The 26,342-nt window shown below is 54.6% G+C and overlaps 1 protein-coding gene across 2 annotated transcripts in view; it reads right to left on the bottom strand.

The window, feature by feature from the left end:
* Window positions 1–2,402: 2,402 nt before the first annotated feature.
* RASSF5 (Ras association domain family member 5) overlaps window positions 2,403–26,342 on the bottom strand; it is a 44,185-nt gene continuing 20,245 nt past the window's right edge. For both annotated transcript variants that reach the window (XM_028530723.2, XM_036015813.1), the window contains exons 2-5: window positions 8,206–8,316; window positions 6,873–7,170; window positions 6,212–6,327; window positions 2,403–4,689 (exon numbers count right to left, since the gene is read on the bottom strand). In XM_028530723.2, coding sequence (XP_028386524.2) covers window positions 4,537–4,689; window positions 6,212–6,327; window positions 6,873–7,170; window positions 8,206–8,316 — 678 coding nt within the window. In that variant the 3' untranslated portion in view covers window positions 2,403–4,536. The remainder of the gene's footprint in view (window positions 4,690–6,211; window positions 6,328–6,872; window positions 7,171–8,205; window positions 8,317–26,342) is intronic.

Genomic DNA, 26,342 nt, shown 5'->3' with positions numbered 1-26,342 from the left:
ACACGGTTTGTTTCGCACACTCTTGGAGGGGTTGGAGGCACAGAGAAGCTGTGTGTTGCCTTGTTAACCCCTGCTGACGTCACACAGCCAGTCAACGGTGGGCTGAGTGTCACATGAACGTCCACTCAGCTGCAGCTCAACTCGGACTCTGCTGTGACACAGTGCTCTCAAGGCCTGTGCTTCGCGTGGTTCCCCCAGTGATGCGTGCACCTCTGCGTCGGGCTGTCCTCCCTCTCCTCCTTGTGACCACAGAGGCACAGGTGAGGAGGCAGGGGAGAGTTAGGCTGTGTGATGCACTCTTTTTTCTATGTGCTAAACCCAATAATCTCTGTCAAAGCCAGACTTAGAACTTTGAACTCAATCCCATGTTGTAACCCAATGAGTTTCAGTGAAAAGCAGAAACTGGTTCATTTCCAGGTTTTGGCACATTTATTCAAAGATAGGCTTCTTGGAAGCCTAGGAGGTGAACAGGTGTTACAGCTGTGCCCCATTCTGGAAAATTTTAAGAACATGTATTGGGCCTTCCCTCCTGCAGGGAGGTGGGGAGTGCGCTGAGCGGGCTCCAGAGCCCCTGCAGCCCGAGGCCCGGTCACTGCACTGTGTGTGGTCAGTCCTGGAGGCAGGTGAGAACTTCTGAGTAACTTTCATGTGGCTATTCCGTGGTTACTGAGGCGTTCCTGTCACGGAAGTTAGATAACGCTAAAGCGAAGGGGGAAAGGGACTGTGCTTGGTCACCTCATCTCGCCCTCTTCCTCCAGGTGATACGATCTCAAACTTTCAACCATATTCCTATTTTATTTCTGAATATAGGCATGCCTTGGAGATATTGCAGGTTTGGTTCCAGACCACTCTAATGAAGCAAGTATTGCAATCAAGTGAATTGTAATCTTGCTGGCAGAGGGTTTTGCCTTTAATTTCGAAAAAAAACACAACATCTGTGAAGCACAGTAAATCTAGGTAAGAAATAGAAGGCACACACTTGGCCAACAGACATGTGAAAAGACGCTCAACAGCAGAGAGATGCAAGTCAAAACCACAGCGAAGCAGCACCTCACGCCCATCAGGATGGCTCTATCTAAAGGTCTGCAGCCCTGGCTGGTATGGCCCCATGGGCCGGGCTGCAAACCTAGAGGTCACCAGTTCGATTCCTGGTCAGGGCACAGGCCTGGGTTGCAGGCCAGGTCTGCTGTTTGGAGCACACAAGAGGCAACCAACCAACCAACCAACCAACCGTTTTTCTCCCTCTTTCTCCCTCCCCTCCTTTTTCTCCCTCCCCTCCCCTTTCTCTAAGAATAAATAAGGTCTTAAAAAAATCTCAACTAATTACGTGTGTTGGTGAGGATGTAGAGAAAAGGGAGCCCTCATGCATTGCTGGTGGAAATGTAGACTGATGCAGCCAATCCATACTGTTCTCCCAAACAGTATGGATTTTTCTCAGAAAACTAAGAAAAGGACTACCGTAAGACCCAGCCATCCCACTTCTGGGTATTTAGCTGAAGAAAACAAAAACACTAGCTTGAAAAGACATACGCACCCCTGCATTTGCTGCAGCGTTATTTACACTAGCCAAGATGTGGAAGCACCTAGGTGCCCGTCGATAGACAAGTGGATAAGGATGTGATATAATGAAATAGTAGCCACAAAAAAGAACAAATTCCTGCCATTTATAACAACATGAATGGGCCTAGAGGGTATCATACTAAATGAAGTCGGTCAAAGACAAATACTGTAGATTTTACATAAATGTGAAATCTAAAACAAAGGAAGACAGAATGAACAAAACAGAAACAGACTCATAGACACAGAGAGCAAACTAATGGGTACCCGAGGGGAGGGGGCGGCGGATGGATGAAAAGGGCGAAGGGGCGTGGCGTACAAACTTCCTGTTATAACTAATTCAGGGGGATGTAACATACGGCACAGGTGCTACGGAAAACAGTGTTGTAACAATTTGGGGTAGTTTCACATCGTTGCTAGACTTACTGTATCGCTTTGTAAAGCATATGAATGTCAAATCACTGTGCTGTACGTCTGAAGCTGGTATTTTGTGTGTCTACTTGAATTTTAAAAAAAGAACAAACTGGAAGCAGAAGAAAGAAACAGAAGCACCACTGCTCACCTCAGTAGCCTGTCATGAGTTTAACCATCCTCGGCCCAGAAAGCCCCTCCTCTCTCCTGACTCAGCGTCCTTCTGCAGTGAGCCCCCTTTCCTCGGCCGCCCTGTGGGGATGCGGACCAGCCGGCCACCTAGGCGGCACCCTCCAGCCCACGTGTTTGGATGGCAGCCGTCACGCCGTTCGCTGGTCGAAGAAAACCCGACTCTGCCGAGGGGCTTCCGCCCTCTGTCCCGGCTCCTGAGACCACAAGAGAGCAAAGGTCAAAGAAGGGGTCTCCAGTCGGAGTCATTTTTGCAACAAGCTTTTATTACTTTTTTTAAAACCCACATAAGAAAGACGTTGAAAGAGGAAATACCCTCAACACAAACACACAGGACAACGGGACGACAGAAGGCACTGCCGACAGCCACACCCACCTCTGGGAAGGCAGGGGTCCTGGACCCACACTGGTTCCGGAGGCTCCGACCTCAGGCCGGTCCTGGGTCTAACTGTGCTTTGCATAAAGTCTGCATTTTCCCGTAGTTTTCTTATTTCATAAACACCTCTGTTTCTTTTATATATAGCTATACACCTTTATGGAATACGTATGTACATGACTTCTTTCCTTCTCAAAAATAAAATAGCCACCCCCGTCAGAAGGCGGTTCTCAGCAGCATTCACAGCAGTGGCGGCAGGAGCCGTGCCTTCTGTCGCCGGGAAGACATGCAGCACGAGGAGAGGACTCTGCCCACCGCTCCCTTCAGCACACGCCAGCGGGGGAGAGTCCGGGGGAGGGAAGTGATAAGGCTGAGCCTGAGACGGCGGGGTTTCCAGGCTGCAAGCCTGCCTTGCCTTTGCCGCTCTGAAGACGTGCACAGTTTGCATGGAGAAGGCCAGCGTTCCTTCTCGGGTGGGGCAGCGCAGGCTCTGCCAGCATCCGGGAGGGGACTTCTGAAGCTACACGAAAATACTTAGGCTTGAACCAACCCAGGAGGAACTTGGGAAGGCAGAGGACGTAGAAGAAATGGTCTCTCGGGGGCTGGATTGAAAAATCTGCCCTGCTTTAGAAGTTAAAAGTCTTTCTCCCTGGGCACTGGAGTGTCTTTGCAGTCCTGGCTACCTGGCTAGTTTACTTTTAAGTTTGGACTAGAACAAACAGCCAGGACAAACGGAGGGTCAGGAATCTGATTCATCCTGTTAATGTGGTTTGACACTGAGTATGGGAATCAAAGCCCAGGCCCATTGGTGGGAGGAAGGTTTGACCCTGGCCCCACACTTGGAGGGAGGGCTCGCCCAGCCTTCGCTCCCGCACCACCGCAGCCCACTGCCTGGCAGGAACACGCCAGAAGCAAAGCTTCAAGCAAATTTGCCCCACTCTGTCTCTCTGGAAACGAAAAGGCACTGAGGTCAGCGGGGAGGTCAGCGGAAAGGCCAGCCCCACAGCTCACTGAGCACAGTGCCCCGGGCTGGCCCACACTTCAAAACACAAAGGACTCCAAGTTGGCTGAGTTGGAGGGTCCCCCTCTGCAGTCAAGGCAGCTGCTCTGGCAGCACCTGGAGGTTCTACAGTCTGCCGGAGGAGGGAGACAGGGCGGGAGACCGAGAAACCGAGGCAGCCGGGCCCTCCCCTGATCTCTGGCTTGGACACATTTCTCCGCAAAGCTGTTTGGTTCTCGCTGACTGCCTGATTTCTGTACTCAGCAGGAGACTTTGAAAATGGTAAGTAGCTGGTTCCCTTTTGGTGGAAACGTGAGGATAATGGCAGCATTAAATAAAGCCGTGACCTAAGAACAGACAGTTGTTGACAAAGATGTGGCGACGCACCACACACGTGCCTCCGGGCTCACGTGTGCACGGACCGGGGCGATGAGGGCCAGGCCCAGGCTGCAGCTGCTCTGGAAACCTCTGAGCCGAGCCCAGCTCTGGTGCTCCCAGCCCGAGCGTCTGGGCGAGCGGGCCACGGCCCTTTCACAGCAGTACCCTGCTTTCAGCAGCTTAGCTCAGACCGGCTAGAGGAATGTGCTACCACTTTTGACTCATAAATAAAGGTGTTGCAAGTGCCAATTAAAGGAGAAATTGAAGAATAAAAGCCAGAGAAAGAACATATGTCTCCAATCCATTTTTCCTTTCCTTTGCCGGCTGGTGTGAATGTTCCAATTTGGCGACGAGAGAGGCAACTTCTCGGTTTGTGAAAGGCTTGCAGACAGCAAGGTCGTTCTTCACAGGAGCGCTGCTTGGCAGGCTGCAGACGGGCAGTGCATGGAGGCGGGCAGGACCAGCCCTGCGCACACGCGTGTCCCTCAGAGACGGTGCCGCGTCTGGGCCTGCTGGGCGAGCACAGGCGCATCCGTCATGGGTGTCCTGAGAAAAAGTGTCTGTTGCAAAATAATAATTAATAATAAAAAATAAATCCGTGGGCATTGGAAGCAGAGGAAGCAGGTTAGCCAGGTTTGCCCTGGGACTCTCTCAAGGCCTCCTCCAGTTTCTGCCTGAACTTGTCGTACTTCTTCCGCACTTGCTGGATCTTGTCCTGCTCTTCTTTCTCCAGGATGGTTAGGAAGTTCTGGAGCTCGGGGATGGAGAAGGCATCCCACTGTGAAGCGAGGGGGAGATGCAGCGAGAAACAGAACAGGAGATGGGTTAGAGGTCGCCAGACCCGAGGGGCCCTGCTGCCTCCCCAGCCGCCCAGCATGGTCTGCACACGGCATGGTCTGCCGCTGGACGGGCAGGGGCAGTGACTGAAGCGTGGGTCTTCCGCGCCACGTCAGCGGCAACTGTCAAAGCCTGGTAGCTTATGACCAAGAGATACTAGTCCACGAGCCAACTGTCCATATTGTTAATCAATAATCTTAAGTGCTCTCTGCAGCAGCTGAGATCTGAAGAGGGATGGTGGGGCTGCCCACGGCCCTGGCAGGCCCACTCCAGCTGTCTGCCTGGGTGATGGGAGGCTCCCAACGCGCAGACTCGCAGGATTTGGAGGACAGCTTAGACTCGGGAGGCTGGGTTTCAGCCTGAGTGCACCCTGTGACCTTGAGCTCACCACTCCACCCTTCATGGCATGTTTTCTCATCTGCCATGAAATGCAGGGACCAACTGTGGCCAGCAGAGCAGATAATGAGGCAACCTGCAGAGCTCTACAGAGCCTCGCTGGCCCAGGCCTGCCCGGGCGGGACCTGGCCTGTCAGGTGACCACCCAGGAGCTGGGCCTCTAGGGGCCAGGGGTTTCGACTCCTAAATTCTTTGAGCACAGAGGAGCAGTAAGGTTTACGTGGTTTCCTCCCCACACTGCACAAATGAGAAAACCAGCGTCCACAGAGGGAAGGCAGTGTAACCATGGCCACCAAGCCTGTGGCAGCAGCGCTTGAGTCAGGACCCAGGTCTCTAAACTCCCAGGCCCACAAGCTTTCCTCTGGGCTGGCAGGGTCCACACATTTTTAGGAGAAAACTTTTCCAAACAACCACAGCTGCCTGGCTGAAGTGAGGAGAAAGGACAGGGTCCCACTTGCCTAGACCCCTCAAGTGTCCCAAGTGACCTCCCAGACCGCCCTCCCAAACCCCAGGCCTCCACTGAACACTGTAGACGAACACCCTGAGAACTCCCTGCTCTCGGCCTCATGAGTCCACCTTCCAAGCATCCCAGGCTGCTGGGAGGGCTTGTCTGCTTTCAGCTCACGTTACACCACCAGACTGGACAGGTCCCCATGGGGGCGTGTGGTCAAGTTTTAAGAACCAGGGAGAGACAAAAGGCTCAAAGCCACCTATGCCCAGCAGAGCCCAGAAATGGCACTGGCTGGGGCCTCAGGCCACCCTGGAGCGAAAGAGCCTGGGCTGACCCAAGGCGTGTGTGCCACTGCCCTTCCGTCCTGGGTTTCCAGAAGTAAAGCACACGGAACCCTGTCTCTCCACAGGCCTTGCCAGAGCCAGGCCCCAGCTTGCCACCCCAGGGAGCCGGCAGTCTGGCTGACACACTGAACCTGGGCCAGCACTTGCCCCGCTCAACCTCCACAAGTCATTCTGCTGCTGCACTTGCGCCGGGCAGAGAAGACTGCCCACCTGCACCCCCCGCTGTGCCCTGACGGCTGCGTTGGTGTGGCAGCCCAGGACCCCAGGCCTACCTCCACCTCTCCAGTCTCGTTCTCCTTCAACACAAAGCTGAGGACGTCCGTGTCGGGCCCAGCGAGTAGGCGCAGGTACAGGGGGCAGTCGGTGATGGAGAGCTTCTGGAAAAGCACTGCAAACCGAGAGAGGGGGCTGGGAGCTCGCCTGGGGAGCCGGGCACGCCCTGCACGGGTGGGGCAGCCTGGGCAGGGGTGGGGTGGCTATAGCACTGGGCAGGGGCATCCTTCCAACCCAAAGGGATGAACCTAACAAGAATAAATAGGGCATCTGCCTTATCTCTGGTGCCTGCCCAGAGCTGACATGTTTCCATTCACGTCACCCGTCAAAGATTAGGAGCAGTGGGGCGGGTGTCTCACTCCACAGGCTAGGAAGTGGGAGCCCTGGCTGTGGTTTTCCTGGAGTCACACCCGGAGTGAGGGCACAGTGAGCAGCACGAACTCCTGTCCGGCTCTCAGTACTGCGTGCGTGCATGCGTGTGTGTGTGCGTGCGTGTGTGCGTGCGTGCGTGCGTGCGTGGCCTTCCCCAGACCAGATGCCACACACGTAGATGGCCTCACTGCGGTCCCCAGGGAGGGCCACCCTCCCCCCAGCGGGGCGGGTTGTGGGGGCAGAGGCAGAGTGGGAAGGCAGTGTCCGGGGGAGCTCACACTCTCGTACCTTGCCCATCCTTGTGTATCCGCTTGAAAAGTGCAAACTTCTGGGGATTGTCCACAACCATGAACTTCTTGAGCAGCCCCTGGATGACCTCGCTGACTGTGGTGGTGCTGCTGATATGTAGCTGCTTGATGGCATCGAGCGGCAGGTAGAAGGACGTCCGCTTGTCCGTGGTGGCTGCCAGGTTCACGTCCTTGATGGCGTCATAGATGGACTGGGGCCGGATCCCGGCAGGCACGGTCACCGGCCGCCGGAGTTTCAAATGCACTTTGATGAAGCCCGTGTAGGTGCCGTCTTCACTCTGCCAGCGGGGAGGGGGGCCGCACGGGTCAGGGCGGGTCTGTCCCGCAAATCCCACTCGCCACTCGGGCAACTGCGCCAGGTCACACGGACTGCAGAGGCCTTTCCTAGTAACCGTGCCACCCCGGGCAGCCCCCCACCTGAATCCCTGACTGCCTCCCTGCCTCCGTTGACAGAGGGGTGCCCAGTGGGCCCTGAGGAGGCCCACAGCATCTGGCTATCAGAGAGGATACTTGGGTCTGCTATGGCCTTTCCTCCTAAAATACTCCGGCTGCCTGCCCCAAATCTGCCACCAGACAGATGCTCATTGCCTTAGGTGAGACCTCACTTTAAGGGGCAAGCTCTGGAGTGGCCTTTTTCCAAAACCCCACAGCCTGCAAGACTCACACCAGGCATATCCATGACTGGATTTCCCAGGCCCACACCTAGCCAAAGCCCCAAAAGGCCAGTTGCTGCCACCCACCAGCAGGGGGCAGGGCTCTCCCACATTCTCCACCCCTCCACTGCTTACTGAAGATGGCCTTTCTGAACCTGGCACAAAGCTGGTGCCCTGTTCCCCTGCCCCCAGCTCTGCACAATCTGAAGAAGCTCCCCAGACACAGGCTGTACCTGTGCAGCCACTGAGAGGACCTGTGAATGCCCCTTGTCCAGGGCTTCCTGGGGTCAAGCGGTGCCGGGCCCTTGGTCATGGTAGAGTATTTGATTCCCCAGAGGACACTAACATCTCCATTTTAACTGTGAAACCCAGAGAAGTTAAGAAAGTCCCCCAAAGTACAAGTGGGAAAGTGGAAGAGCCAGAGGCTGGACCTGCATCTTACTCTAAAGACCATTTTATTTCTCTAAAGTCGGGGTCCTGACAGCCAGGCTACCGGCCCTCCACACCCTCCAAGGCCCCCAGAGTCCAGAAGAGAGGGGCCGCCCAGGTGGGTAGCCCCAGCATCCAGGGGGACTGCAGAGGAGCCCCACGGGAAAGAGGCGTGGAGCGGGCGGGGTGTGAGGAGGCAGGAAGGGGGCGCAGGTGGGCAGGCCCACTCACCAGCTTCATGCCCAGGCAGTTCTTCTCGAGGCTGTTGTAGCTGGCGATCTTCTGCTTGATCTCCTGCAGTGTGGGCGGGCTCTGAGGCTCCTCGGCAGGTTTGCAGGCATTCTGGAACAGATACAGAGGTGCACAGAAGTGAGGGTGGGTGTACAATGGTTCTCAGGATTCCAAGGGGAAGGGCCGCGGCCTCCCAGAGGCCTCGGACCTGGAAGTGAGAGGCAGCCCCACGCAGGGGCCGTGACTCTCAGGAGGCGTCCATCTGCCAGACCTGGAGCTGTCACTGTCTGCTGCTGAGGTTTCCACTGCAGGTGCAGGAAAAACATCCTCGCCCTGCGTGTGTCTGACTGTGGCAGCCAGGGCTGAGTGGGGCAGTACAGGAAGAACAACGGAAGGAGTTTCTGCAACTCAGAAATAACCTTGAAAGCAGTGAAGAGCCCGTTTTACTCCAAAGAAGAATCTAAATATGAGTTTACAAGGGAAGTGATGAAAAAATTACCCCCTACACCCTTGCCCTCTGATTGGTTCCACTTTTAAAAACTTAAGGGTTAAAACTAATTAAAGCCAAGCCAGTGAGACTTAAAAAAAAAAAGTACTGCATGAATTCAGGGTGGGAACAAGGTCCAATCCCAGCTGGGCCACTGTCGGCTCATCTGTGAAATGGGAGCAACACTGCCCCCTCAGGCTCGTGGTGAGAACAGCGTGAAGATGCCAGGGCCACAGGCACTGATAATGAACCTGGCGGATCAGCAGACCTGCATTTGCTGACCAAAGGTTGCTGCGGAGATGTTTCCAGGTGCTGCGGGAGATGCAGAGCAATGCAAGGCATGACCCATCTCCTCGGGGACAGAGGTGGGTGACGGCGAGGCAGAGCAAAGCCGGCATGTGAAGGGCAGTAGCTCTCCGAGACCCAGAGGTCCAAGGGCACGGGGCCACCAGTTCAGGCCCCACATCATAGTAAGAAGTAAATGTATCAGTCAAGGGAATGTGCGATGTGGTGGGGGCAGGGGGCTACAGCAACCGAGGGGCAAACCACCTCTACTGGGGCAGAGGGGCACCGGCACCTACTCAGCGGCCTCTGTGCGTGCACTTGGCACGCAGTGTCTCATTTAGTCCCCATGGACCCAAACCCCGCTAGTCAGCTGCCTGTCCTGCTTGACAGTGGACGGCTGAGACTCCAAGCCTTGTAACTTGCCTAAAGCCCGCAGTCAGCGTGTGCAGAACCAAAGGAAAATTCCAGCTCTGCTCCGCGGTGTTCTTCCTAAGACATTACGATTTATTCTCCTCACTTCCCTACCCTCACCCCCTGGGGAAAATAAAGGAAGAACAGAGCTGAGGAGATGGAGGTCAGTGCTCTTCGCACTGTGGAAGGGGACAGGGGTGAATCCTGGGGTCCAAGCCACTCTGTCCCTCAGTCGATCCCCTGGGTTTCTCTCAAGTTCACTGTCACCCACCTTCCCAGTTTCCTCTCCATGTTGTCTGAGTGTGGCTGGGAGTACAGGAGCCACAGTTCAGGGGAATAAATGAATAAACAGGTTGGTTGGTCAAAACTCACCCAGAATTTGATCTTAGAAACCTAAGCGATTCAGAAAGGGACAGGATTCTCATTTGGTACAAGGGGAAACTGAGGCCAAGAGGAGCAGGCGACTGTGTTCTCCGGGCTGCGTGCCTAACACCATCCAACACCACCCAGCTGGTGTCTGGTCTGGTTGGGGAATTCACAGCCTCCTGCCATCACATCAACACCCAGCTGAACGCAATGACGCCCACAGCAGAGCCCGACCCAGCCTCCCTCCCTCCAGCCAGCAGGCTCGTGGGAGACACGTCACACTCAGCAGCATGCCATCACCTCCTCCTCTCACTCTCCAGCCCCACAGTGCCGATAAAATGTCAGGCTCTGTGGCCGCCAAGGAGTGCTGATGAGGCACCCCAGCCCTCGGCGTGGAGGGGAGCTGATGTCCCTTGGCCTGTCCTCCCTCATTGCTCTTCCTCAGGAGTCCTGACCATAGCAGCCCTGTGCTATGTGCTTTCACATGCCTCGTCTTCCATACTACTTACTTTTTCCCTATTTTACAGGCTACCAAACTGAGGCTCAGAGAGGTTAAGAAACATGCCTGAGTCTCTCAGGTTCTACTGCTAGAAAGTGGCTGAGTAGGGCCTGGAACCAAGTCCACCCAAGTCTGGAGCCCAGGTGCTTCTCACTTCACCACGTGGCCTCCCTAGGATGGCAGCCTCTTCTGCTGAAGGGGCTGGCCCACCATTCTGATCACCAGAGTCCCATGCCACAGGGTGGGGCGAGCAGCTGCTAAACCAAGGCCTGTGCATAACTTGCCCTGTGAAACCTTCATGCAAGGTGTACTGGGCCAGTGGGTCCGGCCCAGAGGCCTCAGGCCCCAGAGCACCACGTCTCCTGAGATGATGGCAAGGAGAAACTTCTAACCTCTGGGGTGAGGTGAAGCTGCCAGGGTGGAGGGCCCACCCTTTTCCTATGTGGCCACTCCGGTCTCTGGAGCTGGAACTTGATTCCACGGGAGACCACCCAAGGGAAGCACTCCACAGGGCATCTCCTGTTTGCCGGAGGGGAGTAGCACTGACTTCATTTGCTGGTGATTGTTTAATCCAGGGACCTTCAAAATGGACCTGCTCGTGCCTTCCCTGGGCGCAGCGCTGTGGGGCCTGGCCGCCCCGGCCTGCCCTCTGGGAGCTTCCCCTCGGAAGGACTGATGTCCCCCTACTGCTATGCACTTGATTCTGTCTGTTTCTGAAGCACACAGGCTGCTCCTCCTCAAGAGCGAATAGCTTTCTCATACTCATCTACATAAAAGAGTTAAATGATGGAGCCCTGACCGGTGTGACTCAGTGGGTTGGGTGTTGTCTCATAAAGTGAAAGTTTGCCAGTTCGATTCCTAGTTGGGCCACATGCCTGGGTTGCAGGTTTGGTCCCGATCAGGGCACGTACAAGAGGCAACTATAGATGCTCCTCACCCTCTCTTTCCTCCTCCCTTCCCTTCTCTAAAACTAAATAAACAAAGTTCTAAAAAGTTAACTGACGGAAAGAAAATTCTAGAAGCTCTGGAAGCTCTCCTCTCAGTTTCCGAATGAACTACAGCTACTTCTCTGCAAGGACAGGCATCTGTATCCTGGCTTTCAAAGGCCGGTGGCTCTAGGCCTGGTTCTGAACACAGCGAGAGTCAGGACTGCCCTAACCCACAGCTTCTTCCTCTTCCTGTTCCCCTTTCCTTCAGCAGAGCACCCGCCTCTTCTACCCGTTCCCACCACAAACTGGGGGAGTGACACGAGTGGCCACAGGCACCGCCTCCGGGACCGACTGACGCATAAGACAGCTGTCCCACCCTCACCACCTCGCCTGGGAGTGCCAGGAGCCCCGTGCGGCCAACACATGAAACCTCACAGCCCGGGATGTCAGCACCAGGACTGGGCTGGTGCCACCCACACCAGATCTGGCAGACAAGGTCTGACCCGTGGACTGAATGAATCACCTCCCCAACAGCCCGGCCAGTCAGCAAGCCAGCCACAGCCACAGGGCCCACTGATCCTTTCCCACGCAAGGCATGGTACCGAGTCTAGCCCAGTGATTCTTAAACGTGGCTGCATACGCAGTCTCCCGGGGGGGTCTTCAGAAACACAGTGCCTGAGCTCCATGCCGGACATGTCATGGGTCTGGGGCACACCCTGGGCACAGCGCTTTTAAAAAATCTCCAGGTGGTTCTGACACGCAGTGGTGTTTGAGAACAGGTGTAGACCCCTCGCAGGCAGGCAGCCCCCGAGCTCGAGGCCCCTGTGCCACACAGAGGCCCAGGGCTGCCCCGTGCCCCGAGGGCTGACCTAAAGGAAGGCGTCTGCTCTGTGGACAAAAGCCACAGCACAGTAACCTGCAGCTATCCTGGGACCACGACCCCCATTTCTACTCACCTGCCCGATTCTTGAGCCCTCAAAATGAGAGATCTGTTTCTGTCCATGGGCACAGAGGCAGGGCCCAGGCAGACAGAGTTTCGATCCCTGGGGTGGCCCAAGACTCACTCTGTTACGATTTAACAAACACAGGCTTTGGCCTGTGAGGTGTCTCTCTTTGGGGGTTCACACATCTCGGTGCCCCCGGCAGAGAATTCATCTGCTCTGACCGAGCCCAGGCGCTGGGGAGCAGATGGCTTAGCTGTTCCCGATGCCCCTGGCATGTCCACGGTGCTGGGGGAAAATGTCCTCAGCCATGGAAAGGGCTGTGGCCTCCCTCAGCCCCTGAGGTTACTGGAGTACAGATACCTGAAGAGGCTGGTACTACAAGTTAGAGGGGCCCCCTGAGAGAGCGCTTCTCAAATTTTTCTATTAAAATACCCTTAACAGAAAATAAAAAGCACCATCCCCTGGCAGTCTGGGGCCTGTCTCCAAGCAGATGTCCCATAAGTTGAATTTTACTTTCTTTTTAGAAGAATGCCAACAAACACTGGCTAATTATGCATTCTAATCAATGACATGTACAACGTCTTAATTTCTGTCACTGGAGAGTGACCCGGTGACCTGAGAAGAGGCACTGAGGGGACCCTGTGGCTTTGAGTCTCCCCGGGCTTGTGCGTGGCAGCCCACGGAAGCCCCGGCCGTGGGAACCCGGGTGGGGAGCTGGCCGAGGGGACGGTGTCCGTCTGGTGCTGGAGCCCTCCGGCACAGGCATGCCCATTTTCCCTGGACTGAAATCACACAAACCTCATTTTTGCCAAAAATGTTTCTCTCCCTCTATTTGAACTTGTCAGCCCTTTTTTTCCCTGCTTTTGAAATATCACTCCTGTCCGCTCATCTCTGGTCCCTTCATCTGCCGAGGGTTCTCTGATCACCCCAGTCCTGGATAATGGCAATGATCATCCTTATTGTTATTTCTGGCTACTATGTGCCAGGCGCTGTTCTACTCACCACCAGTTTATGATGAATGTACCATCATCATGCCCATTTCACAGATGCAGAAACTGAGCCCCAGCGAGGTTAAAACTAACCTACATCTAAAGCTGACACCATACTGCCTGGCACTTAAATGTGCATCTATTTACATCAACTTCAAAGTACACCATCCATCTTGGTTTTCCTTCCCAACTAGACCACAGCTTGTTAACAACTTACACCCTACTTCTATTTCTTTTCTATGCCTGTGGCACTAAGTGTTAAACAAATAATAAATACCTCCTCAAGAAACTTCAACGGCCCCCCATTGGCTACAGGGACAATATACACAGGGAGCTTGGGATTTCAATTTGTACTGAATTCTGCGAGCACCTGTGCCTGTCTCATCCACCTGGCGTCCCGGAGCCCAGGTCCAGCCCGGCGCAGAGGAGAGGCGCAGGTAACACCTGCAGGATGTTTGCGTGCTGACCCCTGTTACTAACCAAGTGATCCTAAGAGAGTCAGAGAACTTCTTTGAGTCTCAGTTTCTTCATCTGTAAATTTGGGGCAAAAACCCTTTATTGCCGCATAGCACTGATGCCAAGGTAACACACGATGAGACCGTAGGCACGGAGGTGTTTGGGAAAAGACCAAACCCATCCAAAGGCATGTCCAGTCACTGTGGTTCCAGGTGTGTGGAGTCCTACCCCTGTGAGCACTTACTCTGGACTGGCCCCTGTGCCACAGAGTGTGTTCACTCCGCACTCGTGGTTGGCACACACTTGCTGCGTGGGGCCAGATCATATATACGGAGGCCTGTCCGGGAGAAGTCCAACCACTGTTACTATGATGAGAACGGGCTGTGTGACGTCGCTGCAGGCCACACAGTCTCTGTTGCAGCCACTCAGCTCTGCCCCTGTGGCTCGAAGCAGCCATAGGTGCATGTGGCTGTGTTCGGGTAAAACTCTACGTATGGAATCTGGGCCCTGGGCAGCCGTGTGCCGCTCTGCTCCCCACGGTGGTTGACGCAGTTTCTCCTGCCTCGGCGGCACAGCCCCCATCTCCACGGGTTCCATTTCTCCGTTTCATTTCCTGGTGAGATTGCGTAGCAGTCTCCTCATTCTCTGTCCTCCTAATACATTAGATCCCTGACATTTTAACTCCCAAATACAGACAGGTATGTACAGGTTCGTTCTGGTCTCTGCGTTTCTCCTGAATCATACTTCCACTGAGAGTCCGGTTTCCTGCGTATTTCCTCATACCTCCAGTTGATGGGCCTATTGTAATATCACTCTCACCTAATGGACACTTTTCTCAAGCAGACGAAGACTTTATCATTTCATTGGAGTTTTGCCAACTCTCCTCCCTTATCCAGTGAAGAGGCAACAAGCTAGCTGAGGAAGGGGTGCAGGTTGGGCATCTAGGCTCACTCACTGGCTCAGGGACTCACTCCCAAACACCAGCCCCATGCCCTAAGCCTCAGAATACTGTCGTAGCAAAGCTGCAAATTACCACATGCCATGGGCCTCTGCAGCTGCTTGCAAATGTTAAAGCCACTCACTACTGCCAGGACCTATGGATGTGCTTTTATAGCCCGCATGACTGCAGGGAGCATCTAATTATATGCTGCCTTTTATTGTTTAATTATTGTTCCACATGTGTTAATGCCATCTTCCCAATTGGATGCTCCCTGGAGGGAGAAAGACACGATGTCTGATGACTACGTTTCTTTCATGTCCCCTGCGGGACCTGGCTGAGCACTGGGTTCCCCTCCAAGGAGGAGTCAGATAAATACCTGTGGACTGGGTGGCAGGGAGAAGGAGGAGCAGCCTGGGTGACTCCCAGCCCAGAACCCGGCCATGAGCGCCAGTCAAGCGCAGGAGCACCTCCCACCAACCTACACCCCAAGAGGATGATGCTAAGACGGTGTGGGTGGCATGGCGCTGTGGGCTTTGGCTGGAGGCCAGCCCTTTGGCTCAGCTCCTTGCAGTTTCCTGGTGAGAACAAATGCCAGACCACCGAACGACCTGTGATCCCCGGAGAGCCACTTCCTCTCTCGGGGCCTGTTTCCTCATCTGTGAAATCATGAAGTAAGACCGGAGGAGCTCTATGGCCTCCTGGCAGCTCTAAGATTTCATGTATAAGATAGGGTGGTTTCTTTCATCACTGCTTCCTCTTCCATTTCAGAGAATTGGGTGTGGGGCTCGGGGCCTCTAGGGGGGTAGCTGGCCTTGTCCGAACTGCAGGGTGATAACTGGTCTCAAACAGCTCTAAGGACAGTTCCAGCCTCTGCGACTCTGCTTGTTTCGTGACTCATAACTTACTCTCTCTGCTCCTCAGCAAGAGCCCATCTGGGCCGAGCTCAAGTAGGTCTGCGCCTTCTTAACACATACGACTCAAGAAAACAAAACAAGAAGTCCCCCAGAAGCCATTCACCATGAACCTTTGCTACATTTCCTCTTTCTTGGCTCTCAGCAACTCTGTCAGCAGCAATGTTCATGCCCCTCGAGTGGCAACATCTCCAGGCCTGTGGCGGGGAGGAGAGCCTCGGCGTCTACAGCATGAGAAATGAGAATGACCATCTGCAGACACCTTCCACTCTGCCTGGCAGCCCAACAGCGGAGCTGACCCAAACACCTGGCGTCTCCGGCAGGCCTGTCCTAAACAGGGAACTTTGAGGGAAGAAAGGGCAGGCAGCCACTGATCCAGGCTGCATCCGGAATGTCCAGACCCCATTCAAGACTCATGGGTCTCTCTGTGATGGGTCCAACCAGATGGGAAAGACGAAGCCCCCTATAGCCTCACCTTGGGGTCCCCTCCCAAGTCCCGAAGGGCCAATGCTCTGGATGGCTTTCCCAGCAGCCCCTGGCAGTGAAGCAGTGGTTCCCACAGGTCCCTGTACGTCCCATATGTAAAATGTCCCATACATAAAAGGGTTAGAAACTCCTGAACCACGTTCTCCGATAGGTTATTCCCAATAGAGGAAGGAAGAGAGGGGCTTCAGCATGGAGCCATCTGTCCAAGCAGAACCACGTGGAATCTGAGCTGCTTTGGGGTGGGGGGAACGCAGGAGAGAGGCAGGGAAGATACAGGGGGTGGCATTTGAGGAAATGGAAAGAGACTGAAACCCCCGAAGACGGAATGTAGAGCAGATGGTCAATGTAGACAGTCAGTCAACAGTAACTGATTGAATTGCCTTGTGGGTTGAGGACTGTGAAAGGCACCTTGGGACAGGAAACCCAGGGGGTGGTCCCTGTCCTGGGGAGCCCAGGTTCTCTGAGAATGGAAGACAGCTACACGCAGGGTGAAACACCAAACAAGCACGGCAGTTTGGCACTGAGCCCCAGCGGTGCCCTAGGCAGCCCAGGTCAGCTCCGTGAGTATGGCTGTGATGTCAGCGAACTTGCCAGGATGCCAGTGTGCCTGGGCATAGTGTCCCTCACTCTTTTAGGTGACCATCTCAGTGTACAAGCCAGAGAAGGTGGTAGGGTGAGTCAGAACCAGGGGACAGTAGCTCCATGCAGGAGGCTGGGTGAGCAATGTGGCTTTGGAGCGACAGTGACTTAAGTCCCAGCCCTGCAGTGTCTTGTTATAATAATAAAGGTCGCCAACAGCCAGGCTCTGCTCTCAAAGTTTCACAGCCACAATCTCATTTCATCCCCCCAAAACAGCAGGAGGGATGCATGTTCTCATGCGGAGTGCCTGCTTTTCTCCACTAGACCATGCTGCCCTGCACATCAGCTACAGATTGGCCTTTGCCAGCCTTGCTCTTGATCTTCTGTGAACTTGGGCAAGTTGATCTCACTGAGACTAAGATTTCTTTGTGAAATGCACATAACAAGGCCTTCCTTACACATTTGTAGAAATGAAATGAGACTGCACATTGGAAGTACTTAGCATAATGTCAGTAGAGAGTAAACACTCAGAGCTAGTGCACCCTCCCCATCAGTGGTCTTTTGTCCAGCAGCACCAAGGAGTTTGTTGGTGGGGATGGACCCAGTGTGGGAGGCCTCTTGCTTTACCCTTGATGCCTGACAGGTGTTTCAGCCAGGGCCATGTTATGGCTCTCGTGCGTCCTAAGCACTTTGGTCTTCAGGGCCATGGGCCCCTTCCTCCATAAAAAGTTATTGTAAATTAGCCCTGGCTGGGGTAGCTCAGTGGATTGAGTGAGGGCTGTGAACCAAAAGGTCACCAGTTTGATTCCCAATCAGGGCGCATGCCTGAGTTGCAGGCCAGGTCCTGAATCGGGGGCATGTGAAAGGCAACCACACATTGATGTTTCTCTTCCTCTTTCTCCCACCCTTCCCCTCTCTAAAAATAAATAAATAAAATCTTTAAAGAAATTATTGTAAATTATCTTTTGTGATAGCATTGGTATAAAGATAAATATATTAAAGTCATATATTGAAATACTTTCTTCAACCTAAAAGTTCACTTTTTCCTCCCGATTTAAAAGAAATTAGAGCCTTTTGTGTGGGCCCTTAGAGTCCTGCGGGCCACGGGCACTGCCTGCCAACCACCACTCATGCATAAGCTGGCAGTGCCTTCAGCTCTTGGGTCCCGAGTAGGGTGACCAACTGTCCCAGCTCGCCCGGGGCTGACTACGAGTGTTCTCAGGATGCAGACTTGCAGTGCTAACGTCAGTGCAGTCCTGGGCAAACCAGCACATTTGATGGGACTCCCTCCCTCTCTTGTCCTCCCTGCTGTGGGCCCCAGGCACTGCTTGCTCTTCTGTCTTCTGTAAAGCTGCACCCACGTTTCCCTGATACTCCCCCCTTGCCTGGCTGCGGCCTGGACAGAGCTAGCCTGGCTGCCTCTGCAGATCCGCACACCTCCCTGCAGGCCGATCCCAGAGCGGAAGCTCCCCGACAGTCTCCCTTCTTCCCTGACGTAGCACCCAGCTCAGTGCCTGGGACACAGGAGGGGCTCATCAAACATTTGCTCAGTGAATGGAAGAGAAAGAAGTAGTAAGACATATATACACGCACACACAGTACACACTGGGACATGTGCGCACACACATGCATGTGGGCACACCTGTCCCCACATAAAGAAATGAAAAGGCTTCAGTTGTATAAGGGTCCCAGCGGATCCTCATCCACAGCATCCGCCTGCCTCAGAGACAGTAACTAGAAACCAGAGGAGACTCTTGTCCTGATGTTTCTGAGAGCCTTCACAAAGCTCCCTTTCAGATCACTGGTCCAACGTGCAATCCAGGCCAAATACAGTGACAACATCCACTGTACCGTGGTGGCCACAGGGATTTGGGGGCATTTTCTCATGCCCGCCAGAGCTTCTCGGGCCTGAGGTCTTCCTTCAGGTTGGTTTTCCTCACTGGCTTTCCATCTCAGCCCCTGTCCCCTCCCCCGGGTGCATCTCCTTTCAGTCCCCTGGCCCCGAAGTCTGACCACTCAGCCTGAGACATCCTCCTTACCTGAGAGAATGCCCCACACCTGGAGCTGCCCTGCCCTCTGGGGATGGGTTCCTCAGTCCCCCGCCTCTGTCTACCATTAGTGGACCTCCAACAATAGCTTATGCCTCAGTTATTTCAGCACTGATTTTATTCTCCATGCAGCAGTGTTTGTTGTGTCCAAGCCCTCTCCTCTATTAGCCCGCGAGCACCCCAAAGCCAGGGGCTGCACCTCTTCCCTCTCTGTGTTCCCCGAGCACCCAGAACCAGAGCGCTGAGGGAAGATGGTGGCTATGGTGAATGGGTCTCCGTGTTCCAGCCCAGACAGGGAGGCCCTCTTGAGGCTGGACTGAGCTCTTTCAGAACCAGTAAAGAGGATTCCACTGCAAATCATATGTCCAATAAGGAACCGATATCTAGAGTGTATAAAGAACGCCTACAACTTAACAACCACAAAACAGCCCAATTAGAAAATAGACAAGGGACTCAAATAGACATGTCTCCAAAGACACCCGCATGGCCAATAAACACGTGAAAAGGTGTTCAGCATCACTAGTCATTGCGAAAATGCAAACCAAAACCACACCTACTAGGATGGCTACTATCGAAAACACAGAAAATAAATGTTGGTGAGGAGATAGAGAAATTGGAACCCTTATGCACTGCGATGGAAATGGAAAATGGAACAGCTGCTATGGAAAACGGCATGGTGATTCCTCAAAATATTAAACAAGAATCACTGTATTCAGCATTTCTCCTTCCGGGTATCTACCCAAAAGAAATGAGAGCCAGCGCTCAAACCACTATACACACACTCACGGTCCCAGCAGCATCCTTCACAACAGCCACAGGGGGAAGAGCCCACTGCCGCACAGTGAATGAATGGACGAAACGCGGCACATACATACACTGGAACACTGTTCATCTGTGAAAGGCAAGACATTCTGAGATGCTACGATATGCACGGACTTTGAAGACACTGCGCCACGAGAGATAAGCAAGACATAAAAAGACAAACACTTTGATTCCACTTCTCTGAGGTCCCTACAGAATCAGATTCATGGAGACAGAAAGGAGAGAGGTGGTTGCTGGGGGCTCTGGGGAGTGTGGGGGTACTGTTTAATGCGTGCAGAGGCTCAGCGGGGAGACGGAAACGTCCTGAGACAGAGGGTGGTGGTGGTTGCACAACAGTGTGAACGTGCTCAATGCCATGAGCTGTACACTTAAAAATGACTGAAATGATAGAATTTTGTTACGTACATTTGTTACCATAAAAAAAGAAGATCCCAAGGTCAGGGGGACCCGCAGGCCATGTAACCAGTGGCTTTCATTCAGCTCCCGTGAAGTTGGGAGCTCCCCTACTCTCTACACTCTAAGCAAGTGAGGGGCCAACCCCCCTTCTAAGCAAGACCTCTGCGCCCAGCCCTCCAGGGGCAGGCTCTTTCCCAGGCACGGGCCGCCCTCCCGCCAGGTGCACTGAGGATGGACGCTGGGATGATACGACAGAAGCCCAGCGTAGAGGGGCTGCTGTGGGGAGGTGCTTCCCAGGTGACTCTCCAGAGCATGGCTGGGAGACAAGAAGCCTGAGCTCAGAGATCTGGGGGGGGGGGCCTGGAGAGGAAAGGGTCCTGTCACCTACACTCTGAAGCAACCTGAGTCCTTAGGTGACTTGAGCTGTGGGGACTTTCCAGCTGCTTCCGACGCTCTCCCGCCACTCTGTCTCCACCCCGTGGCCAAGGAGCCATGTCAGGCTTCCCAACCTCAACCACCCCTAGAGAAATGGATGCAAGAGCGAAAGGAAGATTTGGGGGGAACACCGGACCTTGTGTCCTCTTTGTTGGCCAGAGTCGTGGTGTGCTCTTGAAGTCACTGAGCTGGGAGCTGGGGCTTAGCTCACCTTCAGAGCTGTCCGTCCCAGCCCTCCAAATTGCTTCCTCACCCTCACAAGGGGGGCTTCCTGCATGAGAATGCCTTGAGTACAGGCTCCTCAGCTTCATGTAGAATCCCATGTGCTCTGAGAGCCACAGAGTCAAACCCGGCAGAATCACTAGGCCATGAGAGAGAGGGGTAGCTTTAAAAGTCCAGCTCACGGGTTCTAAGTGTAGGCCTTTCTTGGGCTGGACAGGTCATAGGTGCTGTGACTGTCCAGCCCAGGTGCACCCTGTCCCACCACCTGCTGGATCCAGCTCGGGTTGGAGCTCCCAGAAGGATAGGGTGATCAGCACCATAAGTGATTCAGATAATTCGGAGGTGGAGAGCTGCCCGTGCAGCCAGCGCCCAGCTCCCAGCATGCCTGCAGTGCCCACACTTGCTGGGAGGGGAGAGGCGGCTCGGAACTGGCGCCGGCTGCCAGAACACCAGCCTGCGCTGCCCCGCCAGAGGGAGTGCAGTCCTTGTCTCCCTCTCCCGGGAAGCCGCACCTGTGCCTGCAGCTTTGAGGGGTGGGGAGGTGCTAGAGGCTGGAGCCTCTGCACCAGCCCACACACGTCCTCTTGTCACTGCGCTGCTTGCCCCATAACCCCACCCCACGCTGGTGCCTGGGGATTCATTTGTGACACTAAAACGTGACTTAGTTGGTCGTTAGTAATTCTGAGTTCTCATGTGTGTGTCCTCTCACTGTGTCCTGAAGGCTCACAGGCAGAGACGTTTGATTTCCTCCCTTCCCTGAACAGTCTGGCAAAGCGTGCCGCCCTCCTCGACTCCGGGAGGAGTGCTGCTGACGCAGGACGGCACCTGGGGACAACCTTGCACTTCTCTGCTGGGGCTTTGACTTCTTGGGCAATTCTGGACAGTGCTGTCAGAGAAGCAGGGCAGGTGAGGGCCAGGAGCTCTGGCATGAGACTCCTGGGGCCTAAATCCTAGATCTGCCCTCACTGCCGTGTGACCCTGGACACTTTCCTTGACCCCCCCCCCCATGCCTCGGTTTCCTCATGGTTAACTGGAAACCGTGCACAGCTATCGTGAGGATTCAATGAGTCTATGCACGCAGAGCACTTAGCTTGGAGCCTGACCCATGTCAAGGCCTGATGATCAATGATTATTGCCGCACGTTTTAACTCTTTCCCAGCAGACCCCTCGTTCCCGCCTGTTCTCTGTTCTGAGGACATAGCCTTACACCTCCACACCCCAATAATGAACCCCACCCCCCTGTGTCGAATTCAACACCTATCTGCAGTTCCCGAAACATCTTTTATTATCCCAGGCCTGGGAGGTTCTGCACAGGCCCTCCCACCCAAACACTGGGCCTCCCTTAGCACTCACTCCCCAGTGCAGGGGCGAGCCTTCCCATTTTACGGAAGGAGAAGGTGAGGCCTCAACCAGCATGCATGCCTCCTGGGGTCACGCGGAGTGAAGGCTCGGGTTCCCAGGTCAGTATGGGGCTCACTAATGTCCTGGGGCCCCTGAGGGGCACACCCCTGCCCACTCCACCTGGGCCTGCTGAGAACACTCCATCTGCTAGGATCATCAAGCCAGGATCTTCACTTGCTCAGAATCACATTGGCAAAGCAAGACAGATGAGGAGTGTGTTGGCTCCTCCCCCTTGACCTGCCACTGCCCACGTCTGAAAGAAACCTGTCACAGTAGCTTCTCCCACCTCCTCACCTGGGCCCCTCTGTTCCAGCCCCTGGGGGGCCTCAGCTGAGGAAGGCCTAAGCCAACTCCTGCCAGCAGGTGCCAGGGTCTGCTTGCTCAGGGAGCCAGCCCTGCCGGGCCTCATCCTCCAGGGCAAACAGCTGAGCAATCACAGACGGGATGGAGGGGGCTGCTCTATGTTTGGAAAGTCGTCCTTGCATTTTCTGCTCACTCAGTGAGATTTTTATTTTCATAGCTACTGGAAAAAACTATTGATTCTGCAGCCAGAATCTTAACAAGCTTTCCTTTAAAACAGTCCTGAGATCAGCTTTCACCCCTACCTTGCCCTAAAGCACGCGCCCGAGTGTCCCCTGGGGTGGCTGCCTCTGAGGGCTGTTGTTGCTGAGAAAGAAGCCCCAAGCCCACTCCTCCTTCTCAAACGTGCATTAAGCACCTACCACGTGCCTGGGACACAGCGATGAACCAGATAGGGTCCCTCACCCAGAAAATCACAGCCCACCAAAATGAGGGAGAGGAGAGAAAGATGTGTGATATTTGGGGAGCAAAGAAGGGAGCACTCGAGTCACAAGCAGAAATGCTCTCTACACACCCCATGTCACTAGCACCCACATTCTCCTCACAAGCCCCCGCCAGCCCGGCCGTGTGCAACTGTGCATTAAACACGCCTGCTGCCTCCCCACGTGTTGGGCCGACAGAGGGGCCCTGCCTCACGCTCTCATCGCAAGGCTAGTGCCCTGCGGACCCAGATCCCATTTGTCAGCCACAGCACAGCGTAGGGGACAGCCCAACGCCACTCTCCACGTGGGCGGAGAGCCTGCAGCTAAGCAGGATTCTGAGGCGCTCACGAACTGGAGGTTGGTGAAGTGACCACAATAGAGTATGGTGACCCAGATTTCTCAAAACAAAAACAGAAAAAAAATGGCCTGGATTTCAGCATCAGGGAATTGGCTGAATGAGAAAAACAGCTTCCTACAATAGGCCACCAGGGTTTGAACTGGGTGACTCGAGCTCATTTGGAGCCTTTCAAAACTTGATCTCGCTCAGGATGCCGTGTGGGTAGTGGGAAGAGTGTGTATTCTGAAGCTGGACCTCGCCCCTGGCGAGCCCCCTGCACATGGTTCACATAGGTTCAGCGAATGTGCCAGCCTTTTGGCTTGATAGCAACAGAAATCCTGCCAGTGTGGTCTGCCTGGCATAAATGCTCTGCTGCCACCCTCCCTGTTTTGTTTTGTTTTGTTTTTGCCAAGGACAGTAGCCCCACATGATGCAGGAATGCAGCCAGCTGAAATCATGCCGCCCGGCACCCTGGGCCAGGAAGGACTGGTGAGTGAGTCAAGGGAGGATGGTGGCCATAAGCACGGCTTCGCTCCCCTGCCTGCAGTGGGTGACTGTAGGCTTGCTTGGAGATGGGAATGGCTGTGATGACCCCTACTGGCCTCCTCCAGCTCCAGGCTTTTCAGAGGTTCGCTGAATCTCCTGTACCCCTCCCTATGGCTGCTGCAGCTGTGTTGCCATTGGTTGCTGCCAGCCTGTCCCCAGCCCCTCCATTTTCCCTGTCAGGGAGCTGCTACCCTGTCCTGAGGAGAGCCACATGGCCGCGGGGTAAATGCAGTATCTTCCTCCTGATGTCCCTCTGCCTAGGGGACCGGATCCCCACACTTCAGGGATGAAAGTGGGGAGGGACTAGGGTGTGTGGCACAGTGCGGTGGGCACCATACAGTCTTTAAGTGTGGAGACCACGTGTTACCCACCTCTGTGTCACCCGGCCCTGGTGCTCAATGCCATGAGAAAGTGAGAAACACAGTGTTCTGACTGCGGCTGGTGTTGCAGGGTTTTGGATGTCATATGAAGATCAGGAACCATGTGAGGGCTTCACTCTGGAAGCACAGAAGAGGCTCTACAGGCTTTGGGATACCAGGATGACATGCCGCTGGCAGCAGCAGGCAGGGCACACAGGAGTGGGAAGCAGATGGAAATTGGCTGTGTGACCTTCTGGAGCATTTGGTGAGAAGCGACATGCACCCACAGAGCAGGGCGGAGACAGAGGGGAGGAGAGGAGGAGGGGAGGAGCCTGACATCGGCAACACTGTGGAGGCGGAGCCCAGAGCAGCAGACTGGAAGGGAGAAGGTGGGGGCCTGAGGTCTCGGAGACAGGCCACTAGGAGGGGGGTGGGGCGCTGAGGCAGGGTGAGAAATCAGCCATGGGCCAGACTATGAGCTGGTTCAAGACATTAATTGTAGGTATCTGAGGGGCATGTGAGACCTCCGATAGGCTACTGAAAATGTTCTGGAGCCAGGAAGAGAGATGGGCCGGGGTCAGGTGCACTAGGGAGGGGTAAGAAGAGAGTAGAGACGGGGCCAGGACAGCACCACGGACAGAAGCCACAGTCTCAGTGATTCGATCTTGAAGTTTTCTGCCACTAATGCTCCCCTCTTCCTCCTGGTCCTGAGCTTGCATGTTCCTGATCTGAGCAAACTTATCTGGTCCTCTGGTCCCCATGGAATCTGTCAGGCCAGGCCTGGGTCCCCATGCTCTTTTACAGGCAGACTGAGCCATCTCAAAGAGGACACCGAGGCCCTGGGTGATGATGACAAGTCTGGGTCCTCCACACAGGACGATCCCAAGGCCAGAAAGCGCACAGGTGTGGGTCACCTGGCAAGTCGAGAGCCGAGGAAAGATGGGAGCCCACACAGGCTCCTGGGCCGGCGGTTGGATCCAGAGTCCCACCTGACGGTGTGAACTAAGAGCTGGAATTTAGGGCTTGATCTCAGTGAATAATCCTCCTTCCTTCCTCCCTGAACTACTTAGGCAGGTGGCTGTTGTATGTGTGCCCAAAGCTGTCCCAGGAATTGCTTTGTAAGGAAAAGCCAGCAGAGTCAGGATAAGTGAAGAAAGACAGGCGGCTGGGAGGGGAGGAATCTGAACATGGCAGTGAGGCTGTCCCGAGTAAGTCCAGGTGGTCCTGAAGACAAGACTCACGGTAGCCACTCAGGGCCTCCTCCTGGCCTCACCCTAGGGAGGTCCTTACCCTTTACAGAACTTGGGGGTCAGCGCCTAAAACCTCTTCAGTCCCATGAGAAACTGGGAAGAAGGGCCTGCTCCGGTGCAAAGTGATGAGGGACTGTCAGTTAAGGAAGAAAAGGATAGGCTCGTGTCACCTGTGTCCTTGCTGAGAGGACAAGAGGGAGCACCTGGGCCTGGAAGTTAGCAGTGACTTGGCCACAGCCCCTCAGTTGTTGGCGGGAGCTGGGATGGGAGGCCAGGACGTGGCCTGTAGCTCTGTACTGCTCCTGCCACAGCGCGCGCCAGTCACGACTGTGAGGTCAGCGTGTTATGGTGGGGGTGACACGGACGGCTCCGAGCAGGGACTGGGGAGCCCCAAGTCCTCAGTTCTGTCTCTGTTTGGCTGTGTGGCCAGAACCAAATCCTTTCACCTCTGGGCTTCGGTTTCCAGCCCAGGGACCTCTCTGGAATCTGTGGTGAATGCTTGTCTTCTGTTCCAACAGAAGCGATCAGCCTGTCACCAAATGTTTCCTGCACAGGTGGTCCCTAGACTCTGTATATGTGAGAACCACCTGTGGGGCGGGTTTTAAAAGGTAGATTTGAGGGTCCTATCTCCAAACATTCAGGAGGCAGTGAGTCTGGTGTGGGGCTCCTGCATCTCCACTTTCAGAAAGTGGTCCAAGGCCGGTCCAACGCGGTGGCAGCACCGAAGGCTCCAGGTGCCACAGAGGAACCAGGGACATGCCGAGCAAGGAAAAGCATGGTCCTCGAGGTGTTCCCAGGGTACCCAGGGGAGACAGGACCCCTTTCCAGGAACGGCACATCCTCAGTGACAGACGAAGGACAGGACAAGGCCAAAGAGGCAGAGGCTATGACCCTTCATCAAGAAAGTATGAGCAGCGCTCCCAAGGGTGGCTGGCACAGGAGGAGGCAGGGGGATGTGTGCCAGAGACAGCTACAGGCTCACCACAACCGGTTCCTGTCCCACCTGGGCTCACAGCTGTACTTCATTTCCCAACCTCCACTGTGGTTAGCTGCAGCCATGTGACTGACATCTGGCCAATGGCATGTGGGTGCAAAAAAAACACACCATTTCCGGGCCGAGGTGCAGAATTTCCCATGTGTTATTGTGGGTCCCCACCTGCCAATGTAACTTCACTTAAAGGGGAAATAAACTTGATTATGTTCAACAACTGAAAAACAGGGGTTGTCTGATATCAGTCCATTCAGATTACACAGGAC

This window comes from Phyllostomus discolor, chromosome 14, assembly GCF_004126475.2.
Source record: "Phyllostomus discolor isolate MPI-MPIP mPhyDis1 chromosome 14, mPhyDis1.pri.v3, whole genome shotgun sequence".
NCBI classification, from domain to species: domain Eukaryota; kingdom Metazoa; phylum Chordata; class Mammalia; order Chiroptera; family Phyllostomidae; genus Phyllostomus; species Phyllostomus discolor.
This window is presented reverse-complemented; position numbering and strand designations above follow the sequence as displayed.